Source organism: Pollachius pollachius (assembly GCF_949987615.1).
Source record: "Pollachius pollachius genome assembly, chromosome: 1".
Lineage (NCBI taxonomy): Eukaryota > Metazoa > Chordata > Actinopteri > Gadiformes > Gadidae > Pollachius > Pollachius pollachius.
In genome coordinates this window covers 8,032,369-8,055,516 of record NC_136934.1, presented here as the reverse complement: position 1 = coordinate 8,055,516, position 23,148 = coordinate 8,032,369, and the positions used below count along the sequence as shown (strand labels likewise).

General features: G+C 45.4%; 1 protein-coding gene across 3 annotated transcripts; it reads left to right on the top strand.

The window, feature by feature from the left end:
* The first annotated feature begins 1,388 nt into the window (after positions 1 to 1,388).
* Positions 1,389 to 14,017, top strand: cdca2 (cell division cycle associated 2). Of its 3 annotated transcripts, none has more exons than XM_079749795.1 (15): positions 1,389 to 1,402; positions 1,861 to 2,011; positions 2,224 to 2,360; positions 2,464 to 2,608; positions 3,261 to 3,389; positions 5,015 to 5,166; positions 7,247 to 7,391; positions 7,897 to 8,225; positions 8,488 to 8,539; positions 8,762 to 8,830; positions 9,286 to 9,434; positions 9,752 to 9,820; positions 10,164 to 10,238; positions 10,794 to 10,953; positions 11,898 to 14,017. In XM_079749795.1, exons 1-15 carry the CDS (start codon positions 1,394 to 1,396, stop codon positions 12,725 to 12,727), a joined length of 2,601 nt encoding a protein of 866 aa, XP_079605921.1. In that variant the 5' UTR covers positions 1,389 to 1,393; the 3' UTR covers positions 12,728 to 14,017. The 3 variants fall into 3 exon arrangements, with proteins under 3 accessions (XP_079605921.1, XP_079605923.1, XP_079605922.1); XM_079749796.1 differs by lacking the exon at positions 1,389 to 1,402 and adding an exon at positions 1,405 to 1,626; XM_079749797.1 differs by lacking the exon at positions 3,261 to 3,389.
* Positions 14,018 to 23,148: the final 9,131 nt, after the last annotated feature.

Sequence of the window (23,148 nt, the reverse complement as noted above, 5' to 3'; positions counted from 1 at the left end):
AATCAGGGCTTCCAAAACGTGTCCAGGCCGCCGTGACCCACCTGTGGAGGTATGGCCAGGACCCACCATTTTTTACTGTTACAATCTCAAAAGGTGAGGTGATTTACATTAATCGATGTATATTATTCCTCAATAAACGATTCCCCTTTTAAGGTTTCAAACATACTCAGGATCAAATCAAATAAGATAAATGATTTTAGATTGTTCGTTAGTAGGTACAAGTGTTTTAATCCAACGACCCCCTTGGTACCCTAGTGCAACCCACAGTTTGAAAACCACTGGTCTAAATGATAGACATTAGGCCTAAATGTACGAGTAATTCAACATTATTTGTCAGTATTATATATAATTGTAATAATAATAGGGGTTGATTTTATTTTGCTTCTGGCGTCAGGCTAGCACAGAGGGCTGAACAATAGCCTTTTATTTAAGACCCCACAAAATGATGGTTTGATAACTGAATTTCTTCGACATCTTATTTGAAAATATGTATATAAATATATTTACTGGCAGGATGGTACCTTTAATAACGCTAGCAAGTTGGATCAAAAACGACTCCGCTTGTCTATCTCTCTGGTGCAATCGGAAGTGTAACAGGAACATCTAAAACGTAGGAAGACCCAGCTGTGAAGAACGGAGGCACATTTTATTTGACCTCCATGTGCCCAGCTGAGCCTCCCATACCGCTTTCACTAGGGGTTTCTATCAGGTTTAGAGGGATAGAGTGTGTGTGTGTGTGTGTGTGTGTGTGTGTGTGTGTGTGTGTGTGTGTGTGTGTGTGTGTGTGTGTGTGTGTGTGTGTGTGTGTGTGTGTGTGTGTGTGTGTGTGTGTGTGTGCGTGTGTGTGTGTGTGTGTGTGTGTGTTTGTTTGTGATGTGGATAGGGTGTAGATAGAGTGAGGTACGATGGTGATTTGTGCATTAGTTCGGATAAATATGACCCATGTTTTGCACAGAAGGTGGGGTGGCAGCAGTAAATTAATGGACAGATGGGAGACCAGAGTCTCGATGTTGCTATTTAGTACAAGTAACTCGTCACCACATTCAAATTATACCAGATAAGCCATGTGGTAACAACTCGTCTGGATGACTGATTTGGACAGATGATCAACTGGAGGAACACAGCAATCTGTTCCTGTTTCTATATCTTTGTTTACTAGAGGCGGAGAGAGCAGATGGAACTGAAAAAGTCACAGAATGCATTTCAATATTTCTGTATTTATGTCTGCCCTTTCATCCAAGCCTTGATTACTGTTCAAGCCCGTTCAAAACTGGTATCCCATTTTATTTTGTCCCATACTGAAGTCAACAGTAAGACGATTGGACGCCGAAAGACACGTGACGCCTTTCTTGCTATTCTATTGGTCAGTTCGTATTAGACGAGGCAGACCTGCATGAACAAAGTAGGAGGCTAGTTGGCTAAAGAAACTAGTTTTGTTTTGTCCATTTATCTAAAATCGTAACGTTTTCACTTCTGAGAAGTTTCAAACTTTCATCAAATCAGACCAAATGGGACTTAGTGTGGTTGATAACACTTAATACTTTTGAGCGTTTTACCCTTCTACCCTTTCGACATATTCATATTTTTAGGCATTTTTTACGGTTCGCTGTTGAACGCGTTGAGGAGGTTTGTTTCGAAAAGTTCATTCCTACAACGTATACCAGTTACATGTTCTCTCACTCATTTGTTCTCGTGATCACTTATTTAACATTGCATGGGTCAGTTAACTTAAGACGGAATGTATCCACCTGCACCGTAAACTGTAGTCGACTGCTTGTAACTTACTTTTGTGGTTAGGCGTTAACAGTTACGTTCAAGTTGTTTTGACACGGTTGGATATGGCTGGTGTGTTTCATACAGAACATGACCAGTCCAGAACCGAAGCAAGCTGATGCTGAGGGACCTTCAGTGCTGTGCGAGACCACTTCTCCTGTTGACTTCACTCAGTTCTCCCCTTCGAAATTTGGCATCTCCACCCAGAGTTTCACCCCGTCAGCTTCGAAAAGCAAAGGTAACGTTAATGTCGTTGTGAACTGTGCCTGTGCACTTTCGCTCCAATGATGAACTGTTTATTGATGGAAGACGAATCCAAAGTGTCAAAACTAGAATTAAGCCCAAGCACCTACAATCTAGATACAACGCTTACCCTGACTGTATAGTCGGGGGGTTTCTATGTTCCTCTGTGACCCTAGTTATGACAGGCCACCATGGTTGTCGCCCTAGATAAATCCAAACTATCCAAGATAAAGTCTCTGCGAAGGTCCTCCATCGGTGCCCGGGGCTCCCCAGGGACCAATAGCCTCATCCACTTCATGGCTCAGCACAGGGCAAAGACCCATCCGGTCCTCAAAACCCCAGAGGTAAGACATCACAGACACACAGACGCACAGGGTAAGCTTGGTGCGTAACCTCCCTAATCGTGTCAGCCATGGATCTCAGAATGTCTCTTTCCTCTCCACACAGGCTTTCAAGAGGAGTCCCTTCCCAATCAGAGTGTCGTCCACGCTTAAGCTGAAGATGGCGTCTTTCCAGAGCCTAATGGATGTGGAGGATGTGGAGGAGGGGGAACACTATGATCCAGGGGCCGGGCCAAAGCAGGATCTGTCTGGTGAGGCTGACTCACAGGCCCTGAATGAATGGGTTATTTTGCATTTGGATACAGATTCGCACACACAAAATAACTGTCTTTATGCTGGCATTTCTTAATTCTGACTTGCACCAGGTGAAAATCTCATACTTTAACTAGTGATGCACTGATTGAGCAGCCAATTTACACTTTAAACATGTGATCAACTTTAAATCTGTGGAATGCTGGATCCAATCACGTTACTGTGAATACCAATACTGATATAAAACATATTTTTTAGTGTTCTAGGAAATGCGTGATACCCCTCCTAACTTTGATCCCTTTTTCAGTACCGTTGTCATGTATGAGCGGTGTTGTATATGAAATGCTAACCCTCAGACGCGGGTATTAAATAAATCGATGCTCAGACGGAGCTCACCCACACATATAGCCTAGCATTACACTATATGTGTCTGGGAAGCCTAACCCTCGGATGCGGGTATTAAATAAATCGATGCTCAGACGGAGCTTCACCTTCCACACACATCTTAGTGGTATAGAATACGGTTCAGAAAAGCTAAATTTCTCGGACCCCGCAGTCCAACGCTGCCCAGACAGGAGACAGAGCTCCATACATTCACACAAACCACGCCGCCGGTGCCCCTTTTATCTCTAAATTGGAAACTGATTTCAGGAACGGTGATGAAGGAAACTGACCCTGCTTACATCCAAGCATTACTAAGACCGCACTCCCCAGCTCGAGTGCTCCGCTCAACTTCCTCAGCTGGACGCCTGGCACGGCCATCGCTAAGAACAAGCAAAGGTTGCACAAAAAAGTCACATCTCTTCTGTTTGTTTCTTTGCAACGCAATGGTGTAACGAGCTCCCTGCCAATGTCAGCACCGCAGAGTCGCTCACTAACTAACACAAGAGAATCAAGACTCACTTGTTCAGAGTTCACCTGCACTCTGCATAGCCTCCCTTCTTACCACCCCCCCCCCACTGCCCTTTCTCCTCGCCTTAATGTTCTAAAAACAACCAGCTTACACACTCATTGTATGTTTGTACGTCCTTGCACTTAAAAATAGTACATGGCATTGTGTAGCATCTTATCCTAGATATCATTGTATACGGCAAATGGGTTTTCCTAGCAGTTCTAATTGCTTGGCCCCTGTTCTATGAACTTCCTTATCATACAGACCTCAATACATTATCTCTTTCTCCGGACACAGGTAACTCGCTTTGGATAAAAGCGTTTGCCATAAGTGTAAAATGTAAATATAAAGATCAGCAAGATTGAATTCAAATGTCTAGGCGTAACCGAAGCATTACTTGTAGCCAAACGATAGTAGCCATAGTACTTTAATGTCAACATAGTTCCTACAATGTGAAGAAATGGCTTTCTTGAAACCTAGAATTTATAACAGTGCTTTCCGGTCTGAGCTCGTTGGTGGAGCCGACCACGGCACAAGTTATTTATGATGTGAAATATTTTAATTGTACTTTTGGCTCAATTTATTTGTCCCAATGACACATTTCAAACTTGTTACCGCATTTGCGTTAACAAGTAACAAGTTGCGGTAACAAACTTTTAATAATAAATCATTATAAATAATTAATGTATCCTTCGGCTATCCCGAACTTGGTTGACTAATAAAAATCATAACACAAGACCTGTAGCCTTTAAAGTGATAGCCTATGTGCAACGTGCTTGAATAACTGGATAATAGGCTACAAATGTAAGCATCTCCCATTTAGCCTTAAGTTGTAGAGGGCAACATCTGCAATCCAGCACACACAGTAAATTCTGATTTGACTTTATTTTTTTATACACATACAACATATTGACCAATTAAGCGTCTTAGTCCTTATTTGTTATGCAAAGCTTAGTAACAAACACCTGCTTCTTCCCTGAAACTGTCTTTTGCTCTGCCTCTGAATATTGATACTTGCTGAGTGTATCCCATGTGAAACTGTTACATTTGATTATACGTTGGATAAAATCGTGTTGGGTGTGTATTATCCATACAGTCTATGTTATTATTCGTTATAGCTCCTTTCCTCAGTGCGCGAGTGAGAGTGTGTTGGCCCTACTCATTCCAATGAATAGAAATCCCACTGATTACTTCTACTTCAAAGCATTTCTGTTGACTCAACAAGAATAACTCGACATTAACAAACTAAGAACTGTTTATATAAACACAAGCACACAATGATTTTTATATATATATATATATATATATATAAATCTCACCATTATAAAAACTTGGTAACTTTCAATAAAGGACTTTAGTTTATGGTAAAGTTAAACCCTAGCCATGTCGTTGACTGCCTCTTGATAACATCACATTACCCTGTGTTTCCTGATGGAAAGTCCCATTTCGCTTTTCAGCAGTGGTAGTAAAAAGCGACCGGAGTTGTTAATGAACAGATTTATGTTGCTTTCAGATGGAGGTTTGGACAGCAATAAGGAGAACTGCTCACCGGGGTCCGTATCGAGCAAGATGAGGCGACTGGGGCCCCCGGGGGACTGTGTATCTGAGATTAGCGGGGCCAGCTCTCCTATCTTACCACACTTCAGCAGCCAGGCGGACCCAGAGGTAACCCCTGCTCTAGTCACGTTCTTCACACCCTGCCGCTCTGAAGCATTCTGCCCACGGTTGTATTTCTGGCTGGTTTTCAAACTCTTATTTTGTATCTACGGGTGAGAGCCCTTCATTTGAATGGTGGTGCTTTCCAAGTAAGTGGAACTGGGTGGCATCCGTAGAAAAGTAGGAACGAATTGATTGACTGATGGCGACGCTCGGCTTTTCTTTATCCAAGTTCCGCTGCTAAGTTGAACTTTCTGACTCTTTTTGACTGAGTTTTTTGTTGTCGATTCTCGCTATGGATTTTGAATAGGAGCAAGTTATTTATGTGCTGTTTTTATATGGTTGCGTTGTTTTGGTATTTTTCCTTCTGTATTATTGGTAGATGATGTCTTTCTGCATTACTGCATAATTTCAGATTTCATGTTGAGCAGTGCTGGTATATTTTGAATGTTTATAAAACATGGGTTGGGGTTAGAGAGACTTGTAGTTTTGGTACTGCTTTGGCATTTCATATTTATTTTTAAATCGGCTCTTGCAAATCACGGACTGGTTGCTGGTGGATAGCGGGAAGCGTGACCTCGCATGTGATGGTCCACAGCCATCCTTCTAGTATCAAGAGATCATTAGAGGATGTTTTATTCAGAAACATTGGCAGTTGTGAACGGTAGCTTCCAGTCACACATGAACATCGTTAAAGGGATCCATTACTCATTGAAAGTCCCATTTTTACTGTGGTTTCAGTCAACCAATTATAAATACATGTTTTATTTTTGTTTGTCTGAAGCAATTGTTGTTGAGTCAATTGGATGAACAATCTTGCTGAAGGATTAATGTAGTCATTTATCATTTTAAAACGACCCACCATTTGCTTTGGTAACTTGTCACATAGGTCACTTATATTTTGAACTAACCACTCCACTAATTGTGTCTGTGAATATGAATTATAAAAAGTAAATGGACGACACAAATTTAACCATAAACGGGTAAATAATCACTCTGCACCCTTGTGTGATTTGCATGTGACTGCCCACACAAAACTCAATGGATATGTGTCAATAGGCAAGTTTCCTCCAACAGAACAATCACACTGTTCAGTGTGATTGTTCTGTTTCATGTGTTAGTTTCCTAGGTGTTAGTGATATTATTTCAGTGGTTAAATTACAAACGCTTTTTTCTTTCAAAATCTTTAAAATATTAGATATGCTCCAAAGAATATATGTGGGAATTATTATTTTTCAATATTGAGCATTTTGGGGTTTCAAATGTTTGATCCGAATCCTCAGATGCTTGCGATGTTGTTGGATGCATATTTAAGGTTTCCGTTAAATATTCAGTTTGACTTAAAGCTAGCAATGTAGTGCGACCTTGTTTGAAATTAATGTCTTTGCAATTACTCTGTGTAACAGTTCTGACCTTCTCCAATACCAACACTAAGTGTGCTCAAATTGCTCAATTCCGATAAAATGGGCTGCACTCTTCAAGAGATCTACTTCAGTGAACCCATTTCCCCCTTATACATTCAACCTTAGCTGAGGTTTATAGTCGGTGGAAATCCTTGGATTAATGTTCATGTCCTCCGAAAGAGCCATATAAAAAAGAAAAACGGATGTTCAGTGTACAAGTGTCTATGTTGATGCGTAATTATGGGTGAGTGTGCGTCTGTAAACAAACCAAGTGTAGCCCAACCTCCCCACAGCCCACAGAGATCAGGTCTCTGTAGCAGCAGGGACTGACACAGCTCCTGTCGTCTGTTCCTCTCCTTGCTAATTAATTGTCAGAGAGAGCTGAGTCCTTCCGCTGCATAGTAAAGCTGTGAATTAACATCAGCTCGGTGGCTCTACACCCGTCATGTATGTTGGAGACATGGGAGGGCTGTCACGCTGCCTCCCGGCCTTTTGTCTGGAACGTCATGAATACAAATACGACATGCGCTCGCAACGCAGAACGCCCGCAGACGGCCAGAACCGATGAGAATACGAGGTGCAGCGATGCCATCGGACCGTTTACTGTCCTGATGATGATCATATACGAGTCGTAGGAACAGAGATGACTCCCACTTCATCTTTTTCCCTTTTTTCACCCCCGAAAGAACACATCCTTTGAAGTCCAAAGCACCCGGACGCCTCCGCCGTCGGAGCTCGCCGAGCTGGTGGCGGTGGATCTGCCGGCCCAGCGGGCGCTCCCCTTCCCCTCATCGCCTTCCAGCCCGCCCCTGCTAGAGATGATGCCCTTCGGTAAGCACACAGGACTCCCTCTGCCTTTCATCTGGGCTCTGGTCCCTGCCTTTGAGGCTTGGCGAACAGAGCGGTGTACACTACAAATTGGTGGACGGCCGCACACAGGAAGAGTGACATTTTAAGGATCCTATTGCTGTGTAAAGGTACTGATAGATGTCGAGGTGGTGTATATGTAAATAAGGGCGCTATCAGCAGGAGCACATTCAAGTGTATATAAACAACCCTTTATCCTCAAAGGGCACTATTTGGCTTAAAGGATCTATTTGTATTTTACCATAATCCTGTTAAATATATAGCTCCAATAGCATTGGGTTGCCTTCAGTAAAGCCTTTATCATTGTAAATTGTCAAAACAATCTGTAAAAACAGATAAACAAAGCGTTTAAACCATTTTCCCAAAGGCAGCCTTTGTGAAAGAGTGTCTCTTCAAGGTCCTTCCAAGTCGTTCCTCTATGCCGATCGGAGTGGGTGAAGAGCACTGACACGAATCTCTCTCTCTGCAGTGGTTCCGACGGAGGCAAACTCCACCCTGAAGAAGAACAAGAAACAGGTGCGCTTCGGGAGGCCCCTGTCCCCGGAGTTCTTCGACAAGAACCTGCCCCCAAGCACCCCTCTGCAGAAGGGCACCACGCCAGCACACGCCCAGCCCCCGACCCCCGGCCTGTGCCCGGGCTCCGGGCTGCGCTCGCTGCTCAAGACGCCCCAGCAGCCCGCAGGCTGGACACCGCTGCCCCAGCCGGTCTTCTCCAGCCCCACCTTTTTCGGGGCCTCGCCCACGTTCTCGTTCCCGCAGCAACGGGGCGCACAGACACCGGAGAACGATTGCGGGAAGGTGCGTGGTTGTTTTATTTAATTACCTTTTGTGCAGAGTGGTTAAACTGGTGAGCGGATGACAATATGCCATGATGTACTGATACCTCTTTATTCGTCGCTTCCATGGCCTTGTTCTAACACACATTAGTAATATTATTATTTATGGCAAACAGTTGCGGCATTTTGGTTTTAATCCAATCACAGTTGTCCATGAGAAATGACATGAAGTCACCGAAAACAGAGTATTTATTTTTCTACCCTCATGTGTTTTTGATGGCTAGATTGTGTTCCCTTCCCTGGAGGAGACGGACTCGCCATTTATAACTGACGGAGGTTAGTTCTCACCTGTGATGCGCCAAAGAACAACACAGGGTTTCTTTATCTATTTGCTCAGGGTGAAAACACCAAAATTCCACTGCTTCCATGGTTACTGCTTGGTGCATTCTTCTCTCTCTCTCTCTCTCTCTCTCTCTCTCTCTCTCTCTCTCTCTCTCTCTCTCTCTCTCTCTCTCTCTCTCTCTCTCTCTCTCTCTCTCTCTCTCTCTCTCTCTCAAGGTGCGTTGGTGGTTCAGCCTTTGGACCTAAACCTGGCCTTCCAAGAGTCTCTCAAAGATGCCCCGTCAGGTGACTAATAATTAACATCTATGATCCCCCTCTGCCCCACAACATATGTATGTGGACCTCCCAAAATATTAACTAATTCATGAAGTGGTTCATGTTCTATTCAATAACAACATAACTTGTGGGTTGCAAAACCTGCTAGTGTGCCAATCGCACAGGCATATCCGCCTTCCAGCTGTCTAGGTTTAGCTCCCACCGTACTGCGGTCCTATGCACTACGTGTCTTTCCCTCGCTCCTTCAACCAACCCAACTGTCCATTTGAACTTCCTTCCTGTCCAAGTAAAAAGCCATACTTTGTGTCAACCAATCGACCCTGAAGCTGACATGCCAACACACCCATAGTGTCAGACTGACAGCTTGTTATGTGTTGGAATTCTTAAGGTTGGCATGCCAACCCGAGCCCTCTGAGCTCCTGGTCACTCCCCCAGGCTGATGCCAAAGCGTATGCCTGCCACAGGTGGTGCTGCTGCAGAGCCCGAGGCCCAACCCTTGGAAGACCCTCAGGCCCCCCCAGAGGAGCCCCCACAACCCCAGCTAGAAGGACCTGGACCTGAACCAGAGACCGCTGTCGACTCCCCGGCCAGCTCCAACACGCCAATAAAAAAGGTACCACATTGTCCCGCAAGTCCAACTGTAATCTCCTGTCTGCCGCCATTTCTTTCCTGCCCGTTGAAATATTTTTATTTATCTCAACAAGACTTATTTTCAACCATTTGATATTGGTTTGTCACATTTTTTTCTCATATTTTATTAACTTTATATATTTAATTGGAAGTGACTCAGTGTCTTAACAAGCGCTATATAAATATAATATACATTACCGGCTGGGGCCTAATCATAACACTGTGGCAGCCCCCTCTAGTTGCACTAAGCCTAAGAAGTCTTGGTTAATGGCTTTTCTTTCTTTCTTCCCCCCCCTCTAGGCAAGGTCAGAAGCATTGCCCCCTTCTGCGATCCCTGCGCTGGTCAACCGTGTGAGCCAGAAGAGAAAGGTCCACTATTTATAACGCCTCAAATTAAACAGAATCCCCGAAATCTCATTTCGGTGAAAATTTACCGAGAAGTGAATTATCTCGGCATGATTGGCCCCCTTTTGATATTCGCATAGTAAATGGTTACAAGGAAGGAAGTGCGGGGAAAAAAAGAATTGGTGTGTGTGTGTGTGTGTGTGTGTGTGTGTGTGTGTGTGTGTGTGTGTGTGTGTGTGTGTGTGTGTGTGTGTGTGTGTGTGTGTGTGTGTGTGTGTGTGTGTGTGTGTGTGTGTGTGTGTGTGCGTGCGTGCGTGCGTGCGTGCGCTATGTATCGGATCCTGACGGCATCTCTCTGTTCCCTCAGCTACCGACGGAGAAGACTGAACCCGTGAGGCGGTCGTCGCGCTCCGCTGCCAAATCTGGCTGCGGCAAGATGCAGGTGAGTGACAGGTTTCTTTTTCCCCTTCACTTCCCGCACTTGGTTTCTCTTAGTGGCGCGGCGAGCGACATTTCTATGACGGTACCTCGCCTGCCATAATTGGCTCCACACTTCCTGCCTATGTGCCTTTTAGATTTCCGTATGTGATCCGGCACGGGGGGGGGGAGAAAAATGTTTTATTGTCCTCCCGCGACGTGCTTATTATCCCACCATTTTTGAGTCGATTATTTGTCAGCCAATGGAGGTGTAAAGGTGCCTTCACACCAAGAGCCGAGCAAATATTCCACTGGCGGAACTCTGTCTGCGCGTGCCGTATACTTTTGTGCTTCAGCATCAAGCCAAAAATCTCGGAAATATTTGAATATTTCAACCCGAGCTAACAACGAATTGGCACCGTTTGCGTGAGTAGAATTTGTTTGTCGGTGCCGTCCGAGCCGCCTGCTTGGACAGCGGAAAAATTCCCACCTATTCCCATATTGAAAAGATAACCATTTAAAGAAGTGAGGTACTGACCTGGCTGTCTCTCCTTCCCCCCCCTGCCCTCCTCCTCCACAGAAGGACCGTGGGTGGGGGTCCATGGTGGTGGACCGCTCCCTGTATGGCCAAAGACAGTACGCCTCCAAGAACCCGGCCCTCAGTCCCATCAGAGAGGGCCGGCGCGGCCTCCGCCCCTCGCCCACCCCGCAGTCGCCTGGCAGCCGGAGGCGGAGCATAGGTAACCCCGGCAACCAGACAGCAGGGCCGAAGGTCCCCAGCTCTCATAGCGCCCCGCATTGACGGGACCGTTCCGATTTGAGTTAGAAGGTCCCTCTTACGTACCTGCTTGGGACCTAATTAGCGCAGAATTAATTGCTTTCTGAGGGCCAGAGGGCAGATGCTTCTGTCTCCTTCTAAAGCATGGGACCAAACACTAGTTCTCCCACATACATATGCCGCTGGATACAGATGTGTGTTTCAATGCACAGCAGCTTTGATTACGCAGAGTTTGCTGTTGAATAAATAAAAAAACAATGCTAGGGATTTAATCAGAAACATCAAGTGCTCCCGGTAAACCAACAAATCAATAGCCGTTGGCTCACCATCCTTTTCAATTTGAATTGCGATAGTGGGTCTGTAAAAAAATAAATATGGAATAACATCCTGCTGTTTTTCTGAGGCAGATGGCAGAAGACTTTTTCGAATGGAGAAAAATGGTGTGAAATGTAGCCTGATTTGTTTCCACTGACATCACCTTAAGTCCAAATTGGCGGTGACGGTGCATCGCCACTGATGAATATGAAATATATTTCAAGCACAATATAATACATTGTGCTTGAAATTTGTTTTGGTGACTCGACTCAAGCCAAAACTATTTTATCAAAGCTAGGCTTCTTGATATAGTATCAATAAAAAGGAATATGACAATTATTTTACCCTCCCATTTGACAATATTCAACTTGTTGCTGATAACCAATGAATGCTTCTGTGCTGAATTTTCTATTTCCATTTAAATTAATGATTTTGAAAAATATATTTCCAGCAAAACGTCCATAAAAAGCTCCTTTTTGAAGAGGCTGTGGTTCAACAGACATGCCTCACTGGTTCGCTCACAAGTTCCCTACCTTCAGTGGCAGTCCGTCTTTACCCATCTGCATACTTCTCCTTCCCTCGCCCAAACAGTCCCAGGCGAGGCCCCGGCCTGTCTGTCCTCGCCCACCTCCGAGCCAGCCATCACCAGCCTCCCTGCCCCTGGGGAGCTCTCTCCGGCACATCTTCCCCTGAAAGAGGACACCACCAGCAGCAACGCCACAACACCACCCTCAGACGCCCCAGCCGACGCCGCCATCCCCGACCACGAGGCCCCCAGCTCGGGGGGGAGGAGGACGAAGAAGAGGTCCAGCGGGCCGGTCAAGGAGCCGGCGCGGCGGCGGCGCAGGAAGGTCAGCGTCCCCGTTGACGCCTGGCTCACGGAGGAGCCGCGGGAACAGCCGGAGGCCCAGGTGGACGGGTCTGGGAGTAGCGTAGCCAAGACCATCAGTGGGGGGGACGATACGCCGAGCGGCCAGCCTCTCGTCGAGGGCGGAGAAAACGCAGGGGAGGAACAAGAGCCAGGGAGCCACACTGTTGACCCCGCTCCCACTGCACCCTGTCCGCCTCCAGAGGGGGAAGCGGTGGGAGGAGCGGGGAGTCCGGGGGAGGAGACGGCGGCCCTTGAGCCAACACGAGAAGAGGCCCCAGTTGAGCTGGCACCCTGGCAGATGGACTTTACCCTGGAAGATGTGTTCAAACGGGCGCCCACTAAGGAGCGGCGCTCGGTCCGTCGGAGTCTGAGGAACCAGCGGAACAAGGAGGAGCACTGGGGCAGCGGGGTCTCTGGGGTCTCGGGGCTGGCCTGGCTACCCCACACCTCCCCGGAGTCGCTCGGGGAGACCCGGCACAATTCCCGCCGGAAAAACAAGGGCCAAAGGGCCAGCGCTACCCTGGTCCTCAAGACCCCACTCAAACACTGAGCCCTATTCCTCCTCTGCCGGAGCTTCATTAGGCCATTAGGAACATTGTTATGGGTATCCATCCCTTTAATGGATAACTCCCCCTGTTTTTACTGAAATAAAGGCCATGGTTAGCCAAACCGACTACTTGGTTTCTTTTGTTACTGTGAGCCGAACTCGGGGGGGGTTCTGTTAAGCTGGGATTCGCTAGATGCCGTGCGTAATTCTCCCCTCTTACCGAACCAATCAATAGACGGGAGAGTCCAATCATCTCAACCGACCACCACCGCCTCCTAATCAATAAGTCTCCACTCGTGGTAATCACTGTGCATCTTTAGCCCTCCAGAGCTATGGGATCACCACCCCCCCCAGCCTCCCTCCCGGCCTCTTTCTCTGGGTCAATACCCTGCTTGTGCAGAGATGGGTGCTTAGTGCCTGCAGAAGTATCTATACGGTTGTAATAAGGGTTTGATTTACCTCATACTTGAGGGCTGCTGTGAAATTGGTTCTTGAGTTATCTGCGCTTCCACCGACTTGTTTGTGTGTTGTTTTTGTAACCAGCTTGGCATCACTTTGAAATATCTACTTTTACATTTGTAGCTAATCTCCTATTGTGATTGCATGCTTTGATTGTTGGAGCTCTTCAGCCCACTTCTTTTCGCTTTGGATGAAAGTGTATATATACACCTCACCTCACTATCCTTTTTTCTTGTGTTTTTTGTGTATTCTTATTGCCGAAAGTGTTACATTATTTTTATACTTTGCAAGCTGTCATATTTCATAACGGCAACCAGTAAGCCTGTCAGTGATGGGTTAAAGTAATTGGGAATGACATGTTGGCTATCATCCAGCAGAGGGCCCCCTTTGTATAGAGTTACTCTCGTTCCCCGATGTGTAAACCCTCAAACGTGGGTTCAAAATGACTGAAATGAGTGGCCTTGAACTCGGGGGACTGTCTGTTCACAATTGGCCCGTATTTCAGCCTCCTTCCATCTGCCAGAATGCCGTGAGACGACTAGAGACTTTTGCGATTCAAATTTAGAAAGAAGAAGAAAAGTCAGCAGGCATGATGCATGAGTCTAAAATCTCCCTTTGACATCAACTTGGAGTGAGTTTTCTCAAGGACACCCCAGCGGCGCACACACTACCATCTGAAGTACCTCTACTCAAATCCTACAAAATGAGTGATGGATGGCCCAATAGGCCTACCTGTGAACGATACAGGGGTTACCCAAATGTGGATCACTGACTGGTGGGTCTTTGTCGCCATCTAGTGGTATACTTGTAACACGGCAAAGTACATTTTCTTCATCTCGAGCTTCAAATTGGACATATAGACATTTGTACAGAAAATAAACAAATTTAAAATGTCCCATGCTGTTTAAAAGCGTTGTGCTTATTTACGAAGTATTGAACAAGGCTTTGCTTATTTTCCTGTGAACAACCTGTTTGATTTCCCCATGACGTTCTTTTGGGATTTTTTTGTGTTTCCCTGTGTAGAGCTATACTGCAGCACATCTAAAGTGTGTGTGTGTGTGTGTGTGTGTGTGTGTGTGTGTGTGTGGCAGAGCAAGCGGGGGTGTGAAGCCCTCACTCTGGTCCCCGGTAGACAGGCATAGTGAAGACGGCTTAACACAAGAACAATGGGGCCCTTTGACCAAAACGACGCCCCTAAGACATGTGGCCTCCTGTCACCGTGGCAACCCCCCATGGGACAGGGAGTGGGCTGACAGCTGGAGAGGGGGACTTCACAAAAATGGAGTCTATTTCTTTCCACTGCTGCGCCCCAGCTCTACTCCATCATTGCGCTCCTTCCTCCTCTCTCTAAACCATGTGTGTGTCTATGCTGTGGGTGTTTTCTCTTTGCAGCCCGGCGCAATGAAAATTCATTTGATTGACCTCATGGGTTTGCATTAAAGCCTCTAATAAGTCTGCGGCTACAGAAGAGGCACAGAGCAGTGCAGGGCGAGGGGCAGTAAATCACACCCGTATAATCTATCTCTCTAGTAATAACTACGTTCATTGATCTGTCTGATAAATACAGGCTCTAAGCGCTTAGATTTCACACTCGCTGCGCACTCAATTTTCCGCCTCATTCAAAACCGGATGAGGATTTTCTTTTCTCCGGTGCGGACACAAAGGGGCCGTATATGTGCAAATGTGCTGCTTTGCACTCAGGGTCTTTGTCTTTCAATTAGTTAATTAGCGCTGAATGATATTAAGTGATCTGGTTTGGCTATCATAGGCAAACCAGATTTCTCTCTCTCTCCCTCTCTCAGCTGTAGACAACACCAGACACTCCACCTCGTAAACCTCAATCCTTATCTCTAAATCCCTTTATTCTCAACACGAGTTTAGGACAATGATTGGCCGATTGTAGCGCTATAATACTGTCTTTAAGTCTTTTCTAAAGATTCAACAGGTACTGTGCGAAACAGGAGTGGGGTGTAGCACTGTTTTTGCCTGGATAGTTCTCATCTTCCTTATGGGCATTTGGTGTTTATTAGAAGTACTTTGGATTAACTTAATAAAGAACAGCTGAGCCGATTATGTGAAATCCAGGAAGTTTTCATTGTACTTTGAATAATGGGTCTATGGTACAAAGCTAAGTGATGGCAAGTTCATTTGTTCAGAGGGCTTCATAGTGAACCAGCAGAAACCATGAGAAGGTAAGCAGATGTTGACATGATAGTGGGGGGGGGCTAAGGAGCTATAAATTCCTGCCAAAAGGAACTGGGTTTGATCCCCAATGTCTAAAGCACAATTCCATATCTAACATCACTGTCTTTAGATGAAAGTGTCCGCTGAATTACTAAACATTTGTAGTAACGGGAGAAGGAGATCAGTCACATGACGCCACGGCGTGTTGCTACGTTTGGTGATGTTGGCTTGGCGCTTGTTGTTGGTGCGGTAGCATAGGAGAGCAGGAAGCATGATGGCAAACAATAAGATGCTTTTGTGTCCGTGACTCAGGCCTTGATGAGGCCATAACTTGCTTGCGCAGTGCTGCAGGGTGTCCTGGCCTGTCCAGACTTAATGTGCCCTGGGTGTCCTCCCCACCTGAGACAGAGCCCTGAGCATGACAGTTGTAACCTGTAGTATCAACAAGTTCAATGCGTTTAACTGTTCGGAACATTTTAATGATTGTATCCTCATCCTACAGACTCTCATAGCTATCCCGACTGTTGCACGGAGCCAAAACGCCCCAGCTATGTGCGATGGGTTCAAAAACCATGTTTAAATTATCATTGCCCTCAACCCTTACTTCAGAAAGACAACCATACTTTCACTGTCTTCAAACACTTTGTCCTCCTTTTTCCTTGTTTTGACACCCGAGGTGGGCTGATAATAAATAACAGGTTGTTTACAAAAGGACATTTAAAAAGAGTGAATAAATACGAAAGTCAAGCCACAGTCACAGCACGACGTGCAAGTTATTGACAACCAGGTGATGCCTCCCGCACAACACACACTCATTTAATCAATAAGAGCTGGGACAGCCTGTGCTTTACCGGGGATGGGGATGTTCCCGCTGTTAGTTTGTAGCCGTTACTTAATGCTGGCATGAAGGTGTGACATCTCCATCCATTCTGTGCTGTAGGGTAAACCCGCAGAACCCTGAAAGACCAGCTGGCTGACTTCCTGACAGGCCCGCGATCGCCCTCGTCTGTCTGCCGTAGGTCCCACTGTGAATAATGAGCCAGACAGATGTGGCAGAGCTGTGATAAATAAACTGATGTTCCGGGTGTTGGGTGTTGAGTATCCAAAGTAATTATCAATGACCTGCATGTACCCTGCGTGCTGCCAGTGAGATTAGATGGCTTTCAGGTCCCTCATTGCACTAAGCATGGGATGTTGATGAGTCTCTTCTTGGGGTCAGGGATTAATTCACAGCCCCTAGGGGCTCGACTATTTGCGGTCTTCGGGGGGGTAAAGGTAAACTAGTGCGTGGCATCTGACCTTGTGGAGGCAAGGTCGTAGGAAGTTTGACTCCATTGATCACTCTGCAAGGAATAGAGTACCACGGTAGGGCCATGCAGCTCACCCCGAATGCCAAATAACACAGTCGTGAGGTTGTATGTTGCTGTAGGATTGTGCTCTTGTCTAAAGTGCCTCTTTTTTGTGAGTGTGTTGATGTGCTTTGGTATGTGTGCGAGTGCATCTGCCTGTGTGATGGATAGGGGGGGTGTGAGAAAGTGAAACTCTTCTCCCCGTCTCTCACAATCCAGCAAACTGATTGTCGAAATTGTACCTCCACCGCAATATGGGGCAGTATGTCAGTCTATCTAGCCATGGCCAGGGAATGTTCCCCCATGTAAGTGGTATGGCCTTACTGGCCTTGATTGGTCCACCTGGGACTAATTCCTTGGCTTATTTAAGGGGTTTCACTTCAGCAGGTGCCGTTTCAGGTGCTGGTCGTGCAGGTGAAGGCCTCGAAACCTCCCTGAGGTGGTTCAGCTGCATCTAGACACTCCTCCAGTGCTGCTCCTGCTTGGACGCCTCCGGCTCCAAGAGCTTACGCACAGCAGTTAGGTCGGACCCCTCTGGCGGGTCTCCGCCCGATGCTTGGTCCCCACCATTGCCGTCTAAAAGCTCTTCCTCCTCCATCTCCAGTAGATCAGCTCTGGACAGCCTCTGTTCCAGTCTGCGCCAGATTCGGCCTAGCCCTCGCTGTCCACCTCTTCCACGTCTTTCCCCTCGTCTCTCCAGTTTCTCAGTTGGCGTCACTGATCCCACCAGTGCCACCAAATGTGAGGGACCAAGCCGGTCACCCCGATTAATTGGGATACGGGATCAATGGACCGGAGGGTGTGGACAAAAACGAGGGGTGGCAATTCCGTTTGGAAAAATGAGTGAGGTTTTATTTCCTTCAAAAACAAGTCCAAAAAAAATCCAGTCTCTCTCTCTGTCTCTGTCTCTGTCTCTCTCTCTCCCTGTTGTTGTGAGCAGATGTTCCCTGACAGGACTGAGCCAGTTTGATTCGGTGTCATGCGATGAGCGTGATGGAGCCCATATTGTTACACCTCTTTAAGTATAGCCTGTGATTTTTAATTGACACCGGGTTGATTATGGGATTACGTGACATGACAACATCTGTTGTCTCCTGCTAGCACTTGCGCGGGCGCAAAACATGCATGACTGTACACTCAATGTGTGTGTGTGTGTCATTTTTTAATTAGGGTACATTGAATGAATTACGGATTCATTAGGTTTACATAATAGCAACAAGCCCCCGACTGGCTCCGTAACATAGTTAGGGACGATCGATGCTGCATTTTTCCTTTCTGGTAGATTTATTGTTTATTGGCCCTTGATTAGCCCAGGACAATTTAGAAGCGTTATCATTAATATAAATGACTGTGAACTGCCTGACTTTTAACATAAGACACGTTGATTAAATAAGGCGTTGATTAACCAAACCTGTCCCATTTGTCATGATTGTGTGTTTCCTGACCCTAAAGTGGAATGGATTGAGAGAGAGAGAGAGAGAGAGAGAGAGAGAGAGAGAGAGAGAGAGAGAGAGAGAGAGAGAGAGAGAGAGAGAGAGAGAGAGAGAGAGAGACATGTCTGATGGTGCCTGGCAACCCAAGCATCTTATTTGAACCATGTAAAAGGGTTTTTTCAATGTTACCCTTATTAATTTGGGGTGACCAGAACGTCCTCAAGTACAGTCCCAAATAAAGACCAGAGCATATGCAATATTTGACTACTGTGCCCATGGCAAAACAAAAAACACATTCTCCAATATCTGCAGTCCACTCTTGAGCCAGATGCCTAACCCCCACCTGCTCCTTAACTACTTGTCTATTTCTATGTAAAAGCACTCGACGACCAATAAAACATGAATTAATTAATTAGGCATTAATTAAGCAACCTTTCTTTTCTGACTCCTATAGCTACTGTAAACGCTGTCCAGTTTTCCTTTATAAACAGGATTGTGCAGCACACACACTCCAGAGTGGACTTCATTCTTTGATTGCTCTCAGCCTCACTTGTAAGTTACTTGGAATAAAAGCACCACAAGGAAATGGAAATGTGACCGACAGTAGCAACCACAAACACCTTATTGAGTGTGCTGTTCCCGGCCAGCAGATATTAGACTGAGGAGACAAAAAAACCCTCAGCCCTCACCTTTCCGTCTGTCTTCAACATACCTATGGCATCAAGCGATTTCATTCTGCATTATTTATCGATGTCCATGTTTTATCTCTTTCATGTCGACACCTTGCAGTCGCATCAAGCAATTTTTATTTTTATTCGCCTCTGGCTTTTGCTGCATGCCTCAGGCCATTGTCTGTTGTGTATTACCAAGGAGAGTTTGGCTGCTCTGTTCCTGCAGTTCTCTCTGTGTGGGGGTGTGTTATGACAAATCTTGTTAGCTCACCTGATGGCGGCGAGACAAAGAGAGAATACATAATGGTGGGCCCCGCCACAAGGTGTGAAAGTGATGAATGATTACCTCTTCATCGACACAGAGACAACGGGTCTAGCTGAAAATGTTGAAGGTGTCTTTTGTTTTTTTCTGCCCAGGAATGGTCTTTTACGTCTCCCTGGCACAGGGATTCATTCTTCAGATATTATGGACGAGTATTGCCTTGTCAAAGACGCTACACACAATGATGATTATGTTTTTGCTGGGAGTGTACTCCAAGGGCTCTTTGAATCACTCTGTCAATGGCTGTCAATGGAGAACGCAGTGGGGTTCACCGCTACGTTCAGACAAAGAAACACTCGACTCTCTGAGGGAAAGGTGTCTGGCTTCACTTTCAGCTTGTCGCTCCGCATGTGTGTGTGTCTAGTTGACTGTAAAGGCCTTGTGTATGTGTGTGTGTGTGTGTGTGTGTGCGTGTGTGTTTGTGTGTGTGCATGCGTTTGTGTCTGCTACTCTGAGCTACACCGCAAGAACCTCACGGTCCAGCTGCCGTCTGTCCCTTTGGATTTAGACCAAGGGGTGTGTGTGTGTGGGGGGGGGGGGGGGGCTATCTATACAGCAGTTGCCTTTGGTAGGAGGGCAGTGTGAGGTGGGGTGGAGCTGGTGGAGCTGGCAGCGAGCCAGCCCCAGCAGGAAGCTTGAGGGTTCACGTGGAAGAACAGCCCCGGTCCACGGCTGTCTGTCTCTGCTCTAAGGGCTCCAGCTGCACCCCCACCCTTCGGACCACCGCCTATCCTCCTCCTCGACAAACAAGAACTCCTACAGGCCTAAAGATATGGGTCACAGCATCGCTGGGGCACAGATTGACCGCAGACGCTCACATCTGTGTGAGCCGGTGGCGAGCAGGTTGCGTGTTTCCGTTCTTCCGGTCGACCGAGGGGAATGAACCGAATCAACACTTTTCTTTCCCTCCTCTCCACTTCATGGAGGAGTTATTTAATTTGTTCCATTTCGTTATCTCTCATTTGTGCTTAGTTGCAGGGATCTCAACAGGTCCTGTTTCATCACTACTGCGACTGTTAGTAGAGCAAAACGCGAGGGGAGTGTGGGGGAATGGTACTACAGTCATGGTTTCAAAAGCTTGCCTCTGGACCCCTCAGCTGGGCTTCAGTTGTAAACATCCTCATTACTGAAACTAAACAGCCAATCAATCTGGTTCTATTTCGAGAGCACTTCACAATCATTGACTGCCAACTGATTTAGTTGAGAAATCCAAAGTGCAAGAAAGTGTTCATATCTCGTGGGGGACAGTACAGTAGGGTCAGAAAGTCACAAATTACAATAAATAATCAGGGTTAGTGAGTGAAACGAATGAATAAAAGGGCTAAATATTAGATGCCTTAAGAGGTCAAAGGACAACAACAACATAAACGCAAGTAAAGCAAGATGCTGAACAAAATGTTTAGTTTGGCGGAGGTCCAGTTCTGTTCTGAGACTTGTCGGAAAGAGATGCATCAGTGTGTGTTTGTGTTTCTCAAGTTGGAGAAACACAAACACACACTGAGGAACCAGATCAAGGTCCTGTGTAACCTGCTTTACATTAAGGTCATACAGGTCTGCACCAGGTCATCAGGTCTCATGACTACCACAGAGGACATCAAAGTCATGTCCATGGCAAGGCACTAGGGGGTAGGATGGTGTGGATGTTTCTACTACCAGCCTAAAGGTTATGGTTAGAAAGATTAGAGTGTGGTAGATAGTAATTCATCCCCATCTAATAAACTAAATAAATGTCATCTTCAACAGGCTGGTCAAGGCTTTATTTTTTTTTTTAAGGCTTTGTATTGATATTAGCTTTTTTTATCAGGCAACTACTTACTCATAAAACTTCTCTATTTTATTTGTTTGCTTTGGATTTTCACTTTCTCTTGTAATCCTTCCAAACTATACAAATGAGCTTTCGTTTGACTGCAAAGATGTTTCACCAACACCTCTTGCTAGGATTTAGGTGGTTGGCTCCTCTCTCAGTCTCCAAAAGATATAACATTTTGGGCTAAATGTTTTAAACCCAAAACGGCATAACATTACACAGCCAGTCAAGTATGTGTGTTATGTCCCCAGAACCAAGTTGTATCCTTCACATGCCCTTTGTATTTCATAGCTCCTGGCTAGGTTGATTTCTTCAAGCGGCATAGTGCTTTGTGTGCAAAAACTACAAGCCTCTCCATTGGCTCTAAACACAGATTAGTTTAAAAAAAAAACGTTGACTTCCGAAACTAAAAACAGCACTAATGTCAGTTTTGTAGCAAACCAATCATAAAATAGTATCTTGGACTTTTTAGCTGATATTAACCATACTCTATTCAACCTTTTTTACTAAGTACCGTACAATTTTGACGTGCAAGAATGGTGACACACCACAGACACATTTTGGAACACATACAGTTGTGTTTTTGGGCCATTCAAGGTGAACCCACAAGTTCTGTGTGTCTGCACATAAATAATGAATGTAACCCTTCATGTTCTGCTTCAGTCTTCAGACGCATAGCCACGTGATTATGTATTCCCCCTCGCTCTGCTGTGTTGTTCCAGTGTGGATCGTTGAACGTGACCCGTGTTGCGGATCGCGGCGCACGCCTCTTAATAATTCATCGCTGAGAGCCGTAGATCTGATGGTATAGCCCACGTTCTCACGAGTGTTGTCCATCTGTTAGTCGGTGTATACTGTACGCTGTGATGCAATATGTCAACCCTCGAGAGAAACACTAATGGGCATTTGAATATCAACACTTAACACTATTTAACTAGGTAATAACACTACGGCTAATTATAATTAGCGTCGCGTGCTTAACCAGAGATTTACGGCTCCCTGCGCAAGCCCTCAAAAATAACAGCAAATAAAGTTTGACCTTATTCGTTTTTTATTTGATCACCACCACAGTGCTCTGGGCGGATTCCCCCTGTGCAGAAAAGACGCGTCTACCGTGGGTAAACCGTATGTCTAATTGCTTCCTAGTTGAAACACTACCCCTCTCAAAGGACTGCTACACATCAATTTAAACAAATGTTCAGGTAATTTAATTAGCTCTCAGGGAGCTTTCGCCGTCAAACTGTAATAGAAAGTGTTCCAGCTCTGAATAAAACGGGATAAACGTGTTTAATGTGCCTAACACTAAATATTGTATTGTTATCCAGTAACAGCTCTGTTGGGAACAATTGGTACAAATAATGTGTATCCTTATAATAATGGGCGACTTTTTAAAATCTTAATATTAGTGCGTTATAATGAATTAATGTTATTCATAATAATAAATAATTAAAATATTCTATCGATAACTTAAGCCTACAATGGTTTCACAATTCAAAGAAATTATAACTTCATGCAATCAATTGAATAATTGACATCAACAATGTAGTAATTATTGGTTGTAGTTTTCCTGTCCAAGTCGATACTTGCCTAATTGAACAAATTTGAGATCAGTTGGCTATTACCTTGGGAATGTCTACATTACATGTTCGGCTAATCACTTTATTGTTATCATTGAGAGATTAGTCCGATATCAATTTATATAAGAGGCGTTCAGAGTATCTGATTATGTCTAATACATCTACATTTTGGGAAACAGTAGACCGATTTCAAACCGTTTCCATTTTAAAATGTTGAGGAAAGTGCTTAATTTTATGTTTTGTAACAGGCACATGTCCTGTAACAATTGTAGATTTGTGTTGCCGAGATTTTCATTTCGTGACGACATCATCCACGAATAGTGTTGAATGTTTGTTTTCATGTTTAAATGTAGCGACGTTAGGCTACTTACTAAAAATACTATAGCGCAATCTTCGTTGGGCAAATAATACATCTAGTGATCATTACGCTACAAACATATTCCAATGCTTCATAATAGGCTGTGTAACTCAAGATAGCCCCATTGTAATATTTTAATCTGTTTCTGTGTGCTTTGCTTTCCGGTGCAAACACAGCTGCTACAATAGACTGCAGATCTCTCTCGGCAGTGAGGAGGGTGTCTCACTTTGATCTTTAAATACCCTCCATCGTTAAACCACACTC

Excerpts from the sequence above, each read along its gene's own strand:
- cdca2 (XM_079749795.1), top strand. Across the intron at positions 8,831-9,285 it reads TCTCAAAGATGCCCCGTCAG|GTGGTGCTGCTGCAGAGCCC; the intron begins GTGACTAATAAT and ends TGCCTGCCACAG. Across the intron at positions 10,954-11,897 it reads CAGCCGGAGGCGGAGCATAG|TCCCAGGCGAGGCCCCGGCC; the intron begins GTAACCCCGGCA and ends TCGCCCAAACAG.